This window comes from Haliotis cracherodii, unplaced genomic scaffold (genome assembly GCF_022045235.1).
Source record: "Haliotis cracherodii isolate W230 unplaced genomic scaffold, xgHalCrac1.p SCAF_31, whole genome shotgun sequence".
Classification (NCBI taxonomy): domain Eukaryota; kingdom Metazoa; phylum Mollusca; class Gastropoda; order Lepetellida; family Haliotidae; genus Haliotis; species Haliotis cracherodii.
This window is the reverse complement of record NW_027266288.1, coordinates 2234539-2250650: the sequence shown is the minus strand read 5'-3', so window position 1 is coordinate 2250650 and position 16112 is coordinate 2234539. Positions and strand designations below refer to the sequence as shown.

Genomic DNA, 16112 nt, shown 5'->3' with positions numbered 1-16112 from the left:
AATGATTACTGGTGTTTTCACTTAGATCATTCGACTTCATGCAGCTCATCTGCATGTTCGACGATCACATGTAATCCCGCGTTTGAATGATAGCCAGAAGTGCAGACAATGTAGGCACTGGACGAATAGAAGAAATGCATGTGGAATGTCGCCATACGAATCAAGTTCACCTTACACTTCCTTGACAGGCGGGACCGTGTTTGGAGACGTACAGGTGTACGTACGTCTGCAAAAATGAGAGGTTTGGCGGTGGTTCAGTTTTGGGTTAGGGATGAGATCATCATGGCAGATTACCACATCATCCACAGGAGGGTCACAGAACAGTACTACCGTGATAAACATACTTGCGGCTAACGTGCTGCCAACTGCACGTTTCGCCTTCAGATTTGATAAGACCATAGTCGGATTGTCACAGCGTCCTTGCCTCAGCAGATCATTGCTATATGGCAATGACCAGCACTATATGACACATTCGCCTTCACTGGGCCTTGTGCTTCATGGGATAAGGATAGGAAACCCAAAATGACCACTGGTTTATCAAGGGCGTACCACGTCAATCAAAGAATGTTTGTTGAATCGTGGTTGGTTTTCCCCTTTTTATGGACCCACATGTAGCAAATGCATTCTGGGCTACTGGCATTCACCTCTGTTTTACTCCAGGACATGAACTCGTGATAATCGTGATTTGTCAAATTCTTCCTCAGTATGATTCATTCATAACCAGTATTTGTATAGTTACGATATATTTGTCCACAGTCACACATGTACACTCAATGTTACGTGACAATAAAAGTATAATGTTCAATGTATGAAGTATTTCCTTCCTGTAGGAAACCATTAGTTCCGGTTAATGACATAGCTAGTGAAATAACAATTATATACGTTTATGTAAATATAGTATTTCATCATTAAATAGGACATATAACATGAACCAACTTTTGTTTTTTCTATATTTTATTTCTAAAATTGCTTCAAACATATACATAAAAAAGTTGATTGAAAGAACCATCAACCTTTCATGATATGATAGAAACGAAGCATTCGACATGACTGATGTACTGTTACAGGAGTAACATAACTAATCATAATTTGAAACACATAGCGAGACGGATATATAAATTCGAAAAGAACCAATGATAACAAGAACATGTCGAGTTATGGTAATGGATGGAAAAGAGACAGGAAGAACTAGGTTAAATATGACAACTTGACAGAACATGTTGGCGGTACAAGACGGTTTCATGATCCCCGACGTTTTGAGAGGTGAGGTGAGGTGAAATTGGGTTTAACGTCGCGTCCAAGATTATTGCACTTATATAACGACGTGCATGCACGTGTATGCACGTGTATGTGTGTGTGTGGCTGCTTGTACTAGTCCGGACTGATGCCGATTTATAGTGCTAGCTCACTGAGATACCATGCCGCGATTTAACATGAATACCCCACTCAGACACGTTATACTGACTCCGAGCCGACCAGTCCTTGTTTTAGCCCCTTAATGCCGAGCGCCAGACAGGGTAACAACAAGTACCATCTTTAAACGTCTTTTGGTATAACGTGGTGGGGGATCGAACCCCGGACCTTCCGCTTTCCGGGCGGACGCTCTACAACAAGACCACGGAGGAGGTCTCTCTGCTACTAAAGCTGGTAAGCAGTACTTTTGACAGTACAGCACACTGGTCATTACTATTTAGGACTGTCACGCGAGATGGCATCTGGGTTAGGCACGTAGGGCAACAGGGAAATGTTTGTGTCTTTTAGCCAAGGTCACATGTAGTGAACCATTAGATATTTGACTTGCGACTATCGAGACAGATGCTATATAGAATTTAGTGTTTGTTTGTGTGTTTTTTACGCCACACTCAGCAATAGTCAAGCTTTATGACGGAGGTCTGTAAATAATCTAGTCTGGACCAGACAATCCAGTGATTGATATCGTCAGCATCGATCAACGCAATTGGGATACGATGACATGCATCAACCAAAGTCAGCAACTATCTCGTGCTGACTCAGGGGTTTGAGTATAAAGCTCTCTCTACTATATTTTGAGAAGCATGCCCGAACGTGTCACCCTTGTGCAAAATACGCATAATGGAAAGCGCAAGATAAATCTCCAACAGTAAGTGAACGCGTCACTTGGCGGCCAAGTGTGTGAACGACTCGTGGATGTATGTGTGAATAAGCTATATGTTTATTGAAGACATGTTTCTGTTCATTATTAAAAGATGTGATACTACACCTTATGTCATGTAAGGCTGTTTTATAAAGCAAACCTTATGTCCTCCTTCTTTGACTAAACCATATCAGGGCAAACAGGTATAATGGGATACATATGTTTGGGTAAACAGGAACATTGAACAAACTTCGCATTTGATCTCGTCACCTACTAGCTCACATAGTCAATACAAGGAAGTATGAACTATTTTATATGTTATTTCTATTTTGACAACAACATGTGTCACGCTTGTCGAGAGGCTTCCTTGTGTTTATCATCTGGTGCATTTTTGTGAGCTTGTGAAAAGGAGGTTTTACATTGTATCAAGCTCAACTCTCTATGTGTAAAGTACACATGTCTGAGCTATCACATGGTTTTATCGTGACTGCCATAATTATCAAAGACACACGAGTAGATAATGACATTTCTACTTTTAGGGTGGTCGGGTAGCCTAGTGGTTAAAGCGTTCGCTCGTCACGCAGAAGACCCGGGTTCGGCTCCCGACATGGGTACAATGTTTGAAGCCCATTTCTGGTGTCCCCCGCCGCGATATTGCTGAAATATTGCTAAAAGCGGCGTAAAACCATACTCCCTCACTCACTCACCCATTTCTGCATCTAACTATAATTGCACACTAAATTGAATGAGTGTGTGAGTTGGGTTTAACGTCGCAATTGTAGATGTGTTTTCTGCTGTTTTGAGGATGTGTGGAGTATGTCATTATAGTATAATCCATTTGAACGTGTTCAATGTTTGGTGAGGGAGTGAGTTTGGTTTAACGCCGCTTTTAACATTATGCCAGGTGTATCACAGCGTGTCAGCTTAATGTGGGAGGAAAGCGCGACGTGATGCAGATCTCAGACGTTTAAGACTTCGGTGAAACCCTCGGGCATGGGTAACGGGGATGACAAACCTAGACATATAATCGATGCGAACCAGGATTCGATCCCACAATCAAAGGTTTCTGGTGTACTCAATGGACACAATTCTGCACAGCGAATCACGGGGCCTAAGACGAGTGGGCCACCCGTGGCCCCCACTTAAATAGAAACTGAAACACAATACATCACCGTCACCGTGCTCTAGCATGAGAAAAAGGGTTATACACATAAAACAAAAGTTGAAAGATGAACAGCTAAGATTAATTTGCAGGCAAGTCAACTTCAACATAATTAAACATCATGAATGTTGAAGCTGATACACGTGGATCATATTGTGTGTTCTAGTACTGTACTGACTTGTGTCTAGGGGGCCAGGTTTGAAACCGTGAGACAGAGACACAAGGCATGAATGAAAATGTACTTTTCTCTGATATATATTTTGGTAAACTGAGCACATTCTAATCTTGCTCCTAATGTTACTCAAGTACATCAAATGGTACTGACGCCTGAGTTTTGAGTGAGTGAGTTGAGTTTAACGCCGCTTTTAACAATATTCCAGTTATATCGCGGCGTGTCAGCTTAATGTGGGAGGAAAGCTCGAAGTAATGCAGGTCCAGGCGTTTACCACTTCGGTGAAACCCACGAGCACGGGTATGGTGCAGACAAACCTAGAAACATAATCGGGGCGAACCGGGATTCGAACCCACAATCATAGGTTTTTGGCGTGTCCAGAGGACGCAACTCTGCACAGCGAATTGCGGCGCCTTAGACGACTGGACCACCCGTGTCCCCCTTTTAGAGAGATCATATTTTCCAGATAATTGGACAGTTGGCATTATTGTCGCTCTTCACAAACAGGACGCAACCAGCGATGTTAATAATTACATAACTCTCCTAAGTACACTCAGTAAAATATTTACTTCAATTATTAATAAGAGACTAGTTTTCTGGGCGGATTCTTTGGATAAAATAAGTGAGTCACAAGCAGGTTTTATAAAAGGATACTCCACCGCTGACAATGCTTTTATCCTATATTCTATAATTCAGATATGTCTGGTTTCTGGTCTCTGCACAGCGAATTGCGTCGCCTTAGACGACTGGGCCACTCGTGCCCCCCCCCCCCCCCATCCCATCCCGAGAATAGCGGCAAAACATACAAAATACAAGCTCAATATATTACACTCTCTTATGATCAGCTGCGATCCTAAGCTGCCTACCTTCAAATGCCTGGTTTAAATCCACCCCAGGATGCTATCATAGATGCATCACTATAACTGTGGTTGACAGTGTGTCGAACAAATTGAAGGTTGCCAATTACTGAGTTTCCATGATGGCTAAAGCGATTCAATCCTAACTTTCCTTCTTGGAATTAATTGGACATATAATTGTGACATTCAAGTGATTTATTTCACAAGTTCTTTTATAAAAGGCTTAAAATAGGCAATATCAGTATCTTAAATACAAAGAGCATCTCCTCACTATAATTGTGAGTTGTCAGAAGCGTACATCAGAAGGAAATAGAAACGAAATAAGAAAGTCATTCATTTTTTTCTCTTTGCATCAGTATTAATACATAAACGGAAAGACCATGAATGATAATTTCGCTCTCAATTTCAATGTCGTGTTATTTTGTTTATGTTGTGAAAGTTCACTAACTGTCATGTGTGTGAATAGTACAAAAAGAACCGACACGAACATATATCATCAACAAAAGCTTGAAACAATTATTAATTTACACGTTTTTTTAATGTCAGCTTATAATGTTAGTATTTCCACTCAAGTGACTATTCAAAGTCTACAAATCAGATTAATATATGACATACCCATGACCATCCAAACGTGAAATGATTATGTGATACAATTTGCAATAAAGTTTAAAATGTTGCATATTCCGTCTTCGCAAAGATTTCCTTGTAAACAGCAGTGACATCATCAGAAGTTAATTTCGATATTTCCATTACAGTACTTGAAAAAGAAACCTTTGAACTGGAATTATTTAATAACCCTGTTCTGAATTTTATCTGTATGTATACATATATGATCCCTTTTACCCATTTCCTTTTTAAAAAGAAGTCAGTTTGGTAGGAAACGAAAACGGGCACAATGAAAGAAAATATTTATCATCAAGGATAAAACAGGGATATCAATGTGGAACTATTTACAGTAAGACAATACGAAACCTATAGAAATCAATTAAACCGGATTATTGGTTAAAAATAAATCATAGAAGGCTTCCAGAGAAGACCCTCACATAGTAAACGATGCAAAAAAATAAATGAAAACAAACACAGTAATGACCACAGACGACAATTACAACAATGAAAGCATAAACTTCTCTGAGAACTAGATGCGCCAATATGTACACTTATAAACAAACATAATCAATATGAAACTGTTGAAAAGAAGAACCACGTTTGGAGGTCTGCAACTGCCAGAAGCTATGTTCTACAATACTGTTAAAAGCGATAATATTTCATAAATGTTAATGTCAATGTGATCCTCCGCTTGATATATCGAAACAATGCATATGACACGTCAGGGCCTCAAGCTTTCCTTGCATCGCACATCGGGGTAAACGTTTCCCTTTGGCGTCTCCATCACACGAGGCTGTACCTGGTACTGTGGTCTTCTGTAGAGGAAGCTGAAGGATGGACAGACGTGTGGATGTGGAACTGTTCCCTCACATTAGGCTGCACCTGGTACAGTGGACGTGTGTAGAGGAAGCTGAAGGGTTGAGACACGTGTAGATGGGAAACCGTTCCCTCACATTAGGCTGCACCTGGTACAGTGGACGTCTGTAGAGGAAGCTGATGGATGGACAGACGTGTGGATGTGGAACTGTTCCCTCACATTAAACTGCACCTGGTACAGTGGACGTCTGTAGAGGAAGCTGAAGGGTTGAGACACATGCAGATTGGAAACTGTTCCTTCACATTCAGCTGCACCTGGTACGGTGGTCCTCTGTAGAGGAAGCTGAAGGGTGGAGAGACGTGTAGATGTGGAACTGTTCCCTCTCAGGAAACTACTCCTGGTACTGTGGTCCTCTGTGGAGGAAGCTGAAGGGTGGAGAGACATCACCTTACATTACTCTTCACCTGGTACTGTGGTCCTCTGTGGAGGAAGCCGAAGTGTGGAGAGACGTCTAGATGTGGAACTGTTCCCTCACATTAAGCTGCACCTGGTACAGTGGACGTCTGTAGAGGAAGCTGAAGGGTTGAGAAACGTGTAGAATGGAAACTGTTCCCTCACATTAGGCTGCACCTGGTACAAATGACGTCCATAAAGGAAGCTGAAGGGTTGAGACACATGCAGATTGGAAACTGTTCTTTCACATTCAGCTGCACCTGGTACGGTGGTCCTCTGTGGAGGAAGCTGAAGGGTTGAGACACGTGTAGATAGGAAACTGTTCCCTCACATAATGCTGCACCTGGTACTGTGGTCCTCTGTAGAGGAAGCTGAAGGGTTGAGACACGTGTAGATGTGAAACTGTTCCCTCAGTAGTCGCTCATAATCATGCAAGGATAAGGCATCCTCGTCGTTGATGGCAGCACAAGGTGCATCACTGATGTTACAGGATAGTCTCTCGCCCACCACAGTGAGATATTCACCAAATCTATAATTACAAGGTAAAACGTATATCACAAACTGCACATATGAAATTGACTTGCACCGACAGTGAAGGATACATGTATGTTGTTTAAATGCGGCTGGCAGTACAACCTATTATATGAAGGGAAACAAATTATCCATCTCCGACTTAAAACGAACACAACTTTAACATTTTCCCACCCTTCTGTACAAAACATGCATAACATTCATTCATTTGAGTAATTAACATCACAAGATACAAATGAAAATACAGCCATTGTTTTATTTAACTATTGTATTATCATTGTCTCAGGTAACTCAAAATTATGTTCCTTCACATTCAATAGAAACAGGAGAAATATCAGTGGATATGAAGTTACCCCGAAACCTAATTATAACATACGACTCAAGTATTTCACCTGCAACAATACAAAATGTATGTACCTTCTGCTGTGACCATCTGAAAATAAAGAAACGTTGTACGTGTCAAATTCTTTAACGAATGAAACTTCGCGCAAAACATATATTTTCACAAAAAAAGACAACACTGACAAAACAAGACTTCAGCATTCCTAGCTACTTGGCAAAAGGTGGACATAAGGTTGATTGACTTGTAAGAGAGTAATTTGTTTCCTTACCTTTTACGTCCTTGCATACAAGAATAGCAACTGCTACCACCACAACCGCCACAGCCGTAAGCATAATAGAGTAGACAGCTACAAGAGGGGCGATGTCGTCTACGTTCACCTCTTCTGGTGTAAGACAAAAGTTGCACGCATGTATAGTCAATAGGATACTTCACAAGAAAATGTCTACCGTGCAGTGACATATCCCATTAGGTATTAATGTCGTATGAAATGACAATGCGTATGACCAATACAACTATCCGTTTCTCGAACAGGTTATGATTCACGATGGCTCACTAATATGTTTGAAAAGTGTCATCAAGAGAACATAATATGGCTTTTAAAATAGCACGATATAACTTCGGATTGTCTACTGATATATGAAAACTATTTAACCTATTTAATGATGGTTATTGTATAATTGTTATTGTTTGATCTAAATATCCAAATGAATAATCGAGGGATTTCTTGGCATTTTAGGTAATCAGGTAATCATTTCGCATAAAAGTATAATAAAACATGTGTTTAAATATATTAACCTAAAATGCGGAACAGTAACATCTATAATGTATGTATACTAACGGGAAAAAGTAACTGTGCTTCATATGAAGTGATCTATATGTTACCTGATTAAAAATTGAATATTGTTTGGACATTTGTCCAAATTTTTATCAAAACAAATTCATTCACAAAACCCATAATTGGGAAAGGAGACAGAGAAACACGCCCTAAAAAGGGGTGCTGTAACCACTCAATTAACAATGGGGTGTGACCATCATTTGCGTTGATGCATGCGAGCATCGACGACGCCTTGAAGACGCCAGATGATTGAATACAAACTGGGGATGTTGTTCCAAATGTCCAGCAAAGATTATGCTCCCTGACCGGCTGGGCACTAATTGGTCAGAACCAAAGAATTGTCCGAGCAGTTCATGTGGCAGTTTGGTATCGATTCTGTCGATACACAAACTGAATTTCTTGTTTTGTTGACGTGAAGTCACACGTGACATTAGTGTTGCGCAGCTGTAGACAACATCTCGATAGAAATAATATTGTGTTTCAGGGAACATTTAAGTATCTTCCAATATTGATTTGCGCCATTCTTGTTTGCGGCTTACCTACGGCACGTAGACGTTAATTCTATGAGCACCGGACAGCTAAACATTCATTGTGAACTGTTTACATTAAAAAACACGTGTGTGAGTGTCATGCTCCAAACAAATATCCCTATTGTGCGCTGTGCATGAAAATTCATGTGCAGTTGTGAATCACGACATTAAAGTCGATGATATGTCTTCATGGATATGTATTGAAAGATGCATTATTTAAATTCAGAATAAATGAATTTTTAGTGAACTTTATATGAAGCAAAGTTACTTTATACCCGTTAATGTGTTTCTCTCATGATTTAATGTCCAGTGTCATTCCATGAATGCCGTTAAGCAAATGTTAATTATTTTCCTCTCGTCTTATACAGTATGCCATCTTTGATGATTTGACTCCAGGGCCCACTTGCACAAAATGATCTTAGTGCTACGACTATTGTGAGCCTATGTTAAAGTATGGTAGTTACGATCATCTCAGCTCTAAGATCCCTTTGTGGGGCCTGATCTAACGACTTATTGTAAGTCAACCTATCTCCCGTCTAAAGCCGAAAGGCTAAGAGCAGGGCCCACTTGCACAAAGAAATCTTAGCACTAAGATGATCGTAACTCCCATACTTTAACATATGCTTACGATAGTCTTAGCGCTAAGATCGCTTTGTGCAAGTTAACCATGGTCATTACACAATCAAACCGGTAGACAACCTAAAGACACCAACCTTCTATCTCCTGGTAGCTCCTATCTTTGTCCTCATCCCGGGCATATGAGACCACACTGGTGACAATGAAAAATAAAAAAAAATAAAAAGATCGAAATAGGAAACAAGTTAGCCTACAGTTAAGCTGTGATACATTTTCAAGTTACATCGTGTTAAACATTGGCCACGCAAGGCCGTATCATTGCGAAGAGAGTAACTTTTTATTCATTTCACTTGAAGACTGATGGCAGATACTCACCGATTTTGAATGGGTCCTCCCTCTGAAAGTTACAACGTTGGGCCGGTAATCATGTATACACAATGCAAGATGAATAACAGATGACTCCCTGTCATTGCATACCTTTAACCTAATGGTAAATAGGTTGAAGTATGCTGTGATATGTGACTCGTTTCCTCTTTCGCGATAAAGAAGTTTAAATAAAGCTACACTGGGGTAAAAGAGCCAGTGTGGCTCGTGATTTTAAAAGGTCTATTAGTGCTTAACGTTTCTAAGAAGTCACAACTTGACGACAGAATCAAATTTATGTTAGTGATAAGTTATGACTTAACAGTATGTCCATTAAAAGTTATCCAAATCAAAGAATACGAACTGTTTTCAAGAAAGGGTTGATTACATTATTCATGAAATGATTCTCAATTACCCTGTACAATTTAAGAAGCATAATCCGATATAAATGCAATGGCGTTGAATGACTAATTAATATTTACGACACCAACCTTCTATTTCCTGGTAGCTTCCGTCTGTTTCCTCGTCCCGGGTATATGTGACGACGCTGAGGGAAAGGCATTAAAAATGATTAAAGCAGAAAGAACTAATCAAGGCAAACTAGTCTTCAGATAATCTGTGATACACTATCAGTTTAACTGTATATATACAGTTTTATTCATCTGACTATGCAAGGTCAGTGACATGATGGACAGCATGTACTCACCAGTTATGAATGTATCCCCTCTCTGAAAGTTAGAAATGTCTTTAGATAATTATGGATACATACTTCAAGATAAATAACAGATAAACTAATTAATCATTTCATTGCATACCTGTGAAATGATAACATATATTTATTTTTTTCCAGTCTTAACATCGTGTCTACCCTACTGTATTTACGAGAGTGAAAGGTTATCTCAGTAGTAATACTTTCTTTAAACGTTGGTGTCAGACTCTCTTTCCTCACACAGATCCTTGTGATTACTAATAATGACCATCAAGGACAGGGAAGCATAGCCGTCTTTTCGTTTATTCAAAGTCAACGACAAGGAAGAAACCTAAATAACTGATTAGACCCATTAATATTAATAACAACGATGATCATTACAGCCACCCTCCCAACCCAGACACACACTACCCTCACCAAAACCGTCATTTTCATGTTGTTCTGATGGTATGACACTGTGGTTAACAACAACAACAACAACAACCTTAAACAGCTATTCATCCCATTAAATAGTGAAAACAACAATGCCGTGTTTGTTTCGAGTATATCGTATTGATAATATTTTTTCATTTTATTGATTTTACTTTGATATTGAGACTCGAACTATTCCCGCTTGATGACACACACATGTACACTTAGCTGTACACACCACATTACAGTAGACTCCAGGAAGAATATCTTGTGTACAATTCAGGAAAAATAATTGTTTTGTTGACATGAATCGATCAGCTGAATACAGGACTCATTCGTAGTTAACGAAACTGAAGGGCGGTTTCTGATATCTTGATGAATGGTCACTAATGTGAGCAACGGCCAACAATGCCTGGTGGATGTGCAAGCAACCAGTTCATTCATGTATTCATTAAGAAGATAAACCTAGAGTGTTTGATATAGAGCTTTCGAACGTAGATTTGAAATTTGAAACATATATTCCAAACCGAACGCATTAACTCTTTACACTCTCTAAATATTTGTTTTTAAAGTGTTTCTCCTGAAATATACTGCCAAATTTACGGGTCATAATGTAGAAACCGCAACACGTTATTTAGCAACGTTAATAAAGAGAGATCCATATTTGAAATTGCCAAACGTGCGGGTTTTCCCAAAAAGTGCTTCTGAATAGCACTTCTGGTCTTCATGGCCTAAAGTGAATTCAATACTGCTGGGGACCAATCAGAATGCAGGATTCTAAAATATTATGGTAGAATAGTTAATGTAACTCTCACGTTGTACTCATTCACACTCACTCCATACAGTATTACCTTCACGTTTCTGTATTCTATGAACAAGAAATATGACGACCACAGCGGTGACGACGATCAGGACAGAACAGACAGCAGCCACTGGGACGGTCGAAGCGACGCCAACTTCAGTAGCTGGAACATTCAAAATGCAATACTTGCAGTTTATTATGTTTCTAATCTTATTGGAGAGATAACTTCTAGGAATGTGTTCGTTTGTTTGTTTGTTTGCGTGTGTGTGTTTGTTTGCGTGTGTTTGTTTGTTTGTGTGTGTGTGTGTGTGCGTGTGTGTGTGTGTGTGTGTGTTTGTGTGTGTGTGTTTGTGTGTGTGTGTGTGTGTGTGTGTGTGTGTGTGTGTGTGTGTGTGTGTGTGTGTGCGTGCGTGCGTGCGTGCGTGTGTGTGTGTGTGTGTGTGGTTGTGTGTATGTGTGTGTGTTCGGCGCTTGATCCATATTGTTAAATGAATGGGAATGGGTGGTACAATCAGAACGGCTGATCCTCGGAATATATCATGCCAGAGCCATTCTGTATCTGCACATGTTTTGCCGGGTGGGTGTTTTTTTCTTGTTCTGTTTATCGGAAGCCTTATACTGAATAAGCTATGTTTCACACGAAATAAGGTTGAATATTTATGTGTCACATGGTAATTTAAATAATGCGTTAATGACATACTCGTTTCAATAATAACTCTGAAATTTCGCAACAACAGAGTTTACGGCAGCTGAGATGACTGAACATGTTATCAATCATGGTTTGTTTATCCAAATAAATGCTTGCATGCCACTGATTCTGTTACTAAAGTCTATCGCTAATGTTGTTTGAGTCTTACAGAAAACGTCCAGCGTCAGGTTCCGTGATGTATTCCCATATCTGTTGTTGACGTGACAGATGTACTGTCCAGACACAGATCTGTCTACAGCTGGTATATACAACACATCCTCCCTCTGTCCCGTGATCTCCCTCTGTCTGGACGTGTCCCACCAGGTCTCAGAGCAGGCGGGGTTACAGTCAGCAGAACATCTCACTGTGATAGGTGTCCCTTCTTCTGTCTTTAGCCTGTCACTTGCACCGTTAAACTGTATCTGGTCAGGTCCATCTGAAATGTTTGATGTACTTTGGTCAGTAGTTCCACATTGTATCACCAGATAAACGAAAAATGCTACTGCACGCGACAGCGGATCCTTTTGATCCTGTATAATGTGATTTCCGAGTACAGCTTGGTTTTGTAATATATGTGTGAATAGCGAGATAAACATGTGCGGTTTGTTTCTGTGACATGTACGTGTGTGACTACTGGAAATACACATGTACAAGGGGGAGGGTAAGGATGGGGAAGGAGGGATGAATGAGTGCGAGAGTGAGTGAATGGGTTGGGTATAACAACGCTTTTAACATTTTTCCAGTTATATCACGGTGTGTCGGCTTTATGTGTGAGGAAAGCCCGAAGTGATACAGGTCTTAGACATTTACCTAGTGGTTTAAGCGTTCGCTCGAAGACTTGGGTTCGATTCCCACATGGGTACAATGTGTGAAGCTCATTTCTGGTGTCCCCCGCCGTGATATTGCTGGAATATTGCTAAAAGTGGCGTTAAACCATATTCACTCACTCATGTTTAAGGCGGGTCCTCTGAAGTGATGTAAAGAATATATCCAACGTTTTCTGAGGAGAGGAGATTGCAACTAGGATTTACCTAAATTTCAAAATGTACTGCAGCGGTGGACATTTGAATTTGTCGAACCTCCAAGTAGAAAGTGGATGTAGAATCTGGCATGTGAACATGAAATTAATATGTTCAATAAATTTGGAGTAGAATAAGTTTCAATGCTAAGAGACGGACCGACCTGTGTACAAGGGACGTCGGACGAGGCCCATTTTATAATTTCACACTGACAAAAAAGGGATCGTTTAATTGGTGATTAGCAACAGTGCATATGGCGCACACATTAAATGGTACCTGCAAGGAATTCTTCCAGGTAGAATGTACTCAAGCCGAAAGTATTCTTAGACAAGGAATGCAGAAAGCACGTATCGCAGTGTAATGGGAAATATGATCCGGTGCTACCCTTCTATCATGTTCATGGTCCATAAATGACACAATCAGGAACCTGAGATATCGTTCTTATCATTATACCACCACGTGCTGAACAAACAGATTAAAGCGATATAGACATATCTGTTTTAGTGCCAAGGTAAACATTTGAAGCCAATGTTGGTCGGTAAATGACCACTACTCAGCAATGTTTGTTCAAAATATATGGTATATGGTATACGTTTAGTTGATTGTGGGTTTCATACGTTCCGGTTTTTCGCAATATTATAAATTTTGACCTTTGTTTTCACCTTTGTGTTTTACCAAGCTCATACATTCTCAAAACATGCACATTTGACTCTGTAACATTCTCTGAAATTGCCAGACTGAGGAAAATGAACTTAAGCATCCATGCGTCTTCTTATGATGTAATCATATGCCGTTCAAACTATATAGTTTAGCATTAGGTGTTGATCCCCTGTATTTACCCTGAGTGTTAAGTGTCTGTCTTTGTTGATAATAATAACTATGGACAACATATCCAGGTGACCGACAGTGCTGTGAGACTATTTTCCTTGTGATCATGCATGTTTGGTATATCCTCTGAAACTGTAGGCCCATGAAGCTGAAATTTTGGCTATGATGTCTTTAATTCTGATCCGACCCGCCAACATACTTTTAAAATAATAATTCAGGATATGAAGGCTCTTTGTACACAACACATATTACTTCAGCCAATACAGTCCTTACAAGACTGTCACTCAGGACCACAGTTGCAAGGATGAGGTATATTTTCGTCTTGTACCCTAAATAAGGTAAGTGCTTACTCACAGTGAACCTCCAGTACATGTCCGTGACTACAGTCAGACTCCAGCCCGTCCTCCAAAGCCTGGCAGGTGTAAATGTCTCCCTGGTTCTCTCTGCTGATGTGGGTTATTGTCAGGTCATCTCCGCCTGTGTGAGACCGGTCACTAGATTCCAGCAGGGTCCTGTTCCTCCTCCAGGTGTAGGTCATGTTCAGTGGGGGGTGGTCAGGGGGCAGACTCCGGGAGGAGGAGGAGCATGTCAGGGTGACATTCTCACCTGATACAGCTGAGGCAGGTCCTGTGACGTTAGGTGTGGCCGGTCTCTCTGTTGAAAATATTAATACTTCAATATTAAACCAGTCTACCAAGGCCAAATCATGATCATTGCGTCGTATTATATACTGAGTAAATGGAGTTCAAATCAAGAATGTTCTATCATTATGTATCGACCATTATATCACTGTAATATTCGAACCTCCTCATATCTTATCATCAACGACCTGATGAGTGTCTTACACAGATCACGTCAGTTTTCCATCGCACTAACTTAACTCAATTTAAATTGTCGAGTTCAAGTTCATCTTCCTGTTAAGGGAAGGCAATATAGTTCTTTTCTTCATTATGTTTTGCCTTGGAATTTAATTTGTAGTCGATGGCATGAGGTTTTGAGAAATTAAATTACATGTGATATCGATAATCCCCATGGCACATTTCCCGTGACACAACTGAGAGGCACAAGCGATGATCGTGACGTGCAGGACATGGCCTTACGAAATACCTAAACTATCCTGAAACTTTGAAAAGTATTGTCCCGCTCTTATCCTTATACTCCTAACGGTTTTACTTACTACACAACTCTAAGGATACCAGCAACATAACGTTTTTATGATTGTTTTTTCATTACGACATTGCAGTTTACGCACATTTATTTTTTGAAACATTACATGGTTAATTTCTTATGTACTTACGTGACACAACGAGGACCTGCCTACATCCTGGAATGATCTGTTCATTGGTTCCTTGACAGTAGTAAGTACCAGCGTCCCGTACAGTAACATTGTAGATGGTAAACCTTAGCTGTCCGGTCTGTGATGGTGAGTCCTCCCCTGTGTATCTGATCCTGGTCGTGTAGCCGGTGTGACTGTTGTTGAATACCCTTACCTGGTGTGACTTAGGCATGACCACTATCAGTCTTACAGCTTCTGAACCATTCACCCATACGTTATATGGGAAGCTGACATTAGCTGGGATCATGGTTATGTTAACATCGTAACCAACACGTGTGACAGTGTGATTGTTTTCAGTAGTCCCGGAAGCCAGACCTGCACACAAAACAAAATAATCGCCATTAAAACTTCGTTAACAGTTGATAGAAATATTAAGTTCGTTTTCCGAAAATAGATACATACCACACACATATAACCCTCCAAACACAATGTAAACCAGAAACATAGTCACACCACTGTGTTGAGTGAATACTGACAGATCACTAACTTTGTGATTTGTGTGTCAAGCATCAAAACAGTTTAGTTTCGCTCGAAAATATTTCCCTTCGAAAGTAGGTCACTTCCCGTTCGACTTGAAGTTGTGGATATATATTACTGTCTGGCCACCATCTATGATTTTGTGTATATGTACCCTGCGGGGACCCGGGTACAAAATCACACTCTATGTTTTGCTTCGATAGGGTCACTGATTTGAATGTGTGCTGTCACCGACAGCGTTGCTTGTGCTTTCAGTCACTGGATTGTCTGGTCCAGACTCGATGTTTTTACAGGCAGCCGTCACGCAGCTGGAATATTTCAAACCGCTGCAAATTATGAACCGCCATTTGAGCCATTTGAGGACTGGGGTACGAAATTTGTGCATGAGGAATTTGAATAAAGGTGACATTAAGTTGGCCGAATTTATATTCGCCCCTTTTGGAATATACACGTACTGAGATTGACTTGGAATCTGGCAGTTTGT

General features: G+C 40.3%; 1 protein-coding gene across 1 annotated transcript; it reads right to left on the bottom strand.

Moving 5' to 3' along the window:
* Positions 1–6507: 6507 nt before the first annotated feature.
* LOC139477166 (hemicentin-1-like) lies at positions 6508–15843 on the bottom strand. The gene is made up of 12 exons (XM_071259716.1): positions 15554–15843; positions 15113–15466; positions 14170–14469; positions 12138–12404; positions 11330–11443; positions 10065–10086; positions 9850–9905; positions 9371–9392; positions 9133–9188; positions 7323–7436; positions 7129–7144; positions 6508–6709 (listed from the first exon to the last, which is right to left on the bottom strand). Exons 1-12 carry the CDS (start codon positions 15594–15596, stop codon positions 6508–6510), a joined length of 1566 nt encoding a protein of 521 aa, XP_071115817.1. The 5' UTR covers positions 15597–15843.
* Positions 15844–16112: the final 269 nt, after the last annotated feature.

What these genes read in the sequence shown, in the direction of transcription:
- LOC139477166 (XM_071259716.1), bottom strand. Translation starts at nt 15,596, where the DNA reads ATGTTTCTGGTTTACATTGTGTTTGGAGGGTTATATGTGTGTG. An exon ending in AGGGGATACATTCATAACTG is followed by an intron (nt 9,906 to 10,064) that starts GTGAGTACATGC and finishes CCTTTCCCTCAG; the next exon opens with CGTCGTCACATATACCCGGG. An exon ending in GGAGGACCCATTCAAAATCG is followed by an intron (nt 9,189 to 9,370) that starts GTGAGTATCTGC and finishes CATTGTCACCAG; the next exon opens with TGTGGTCTCATATGCCCGGG.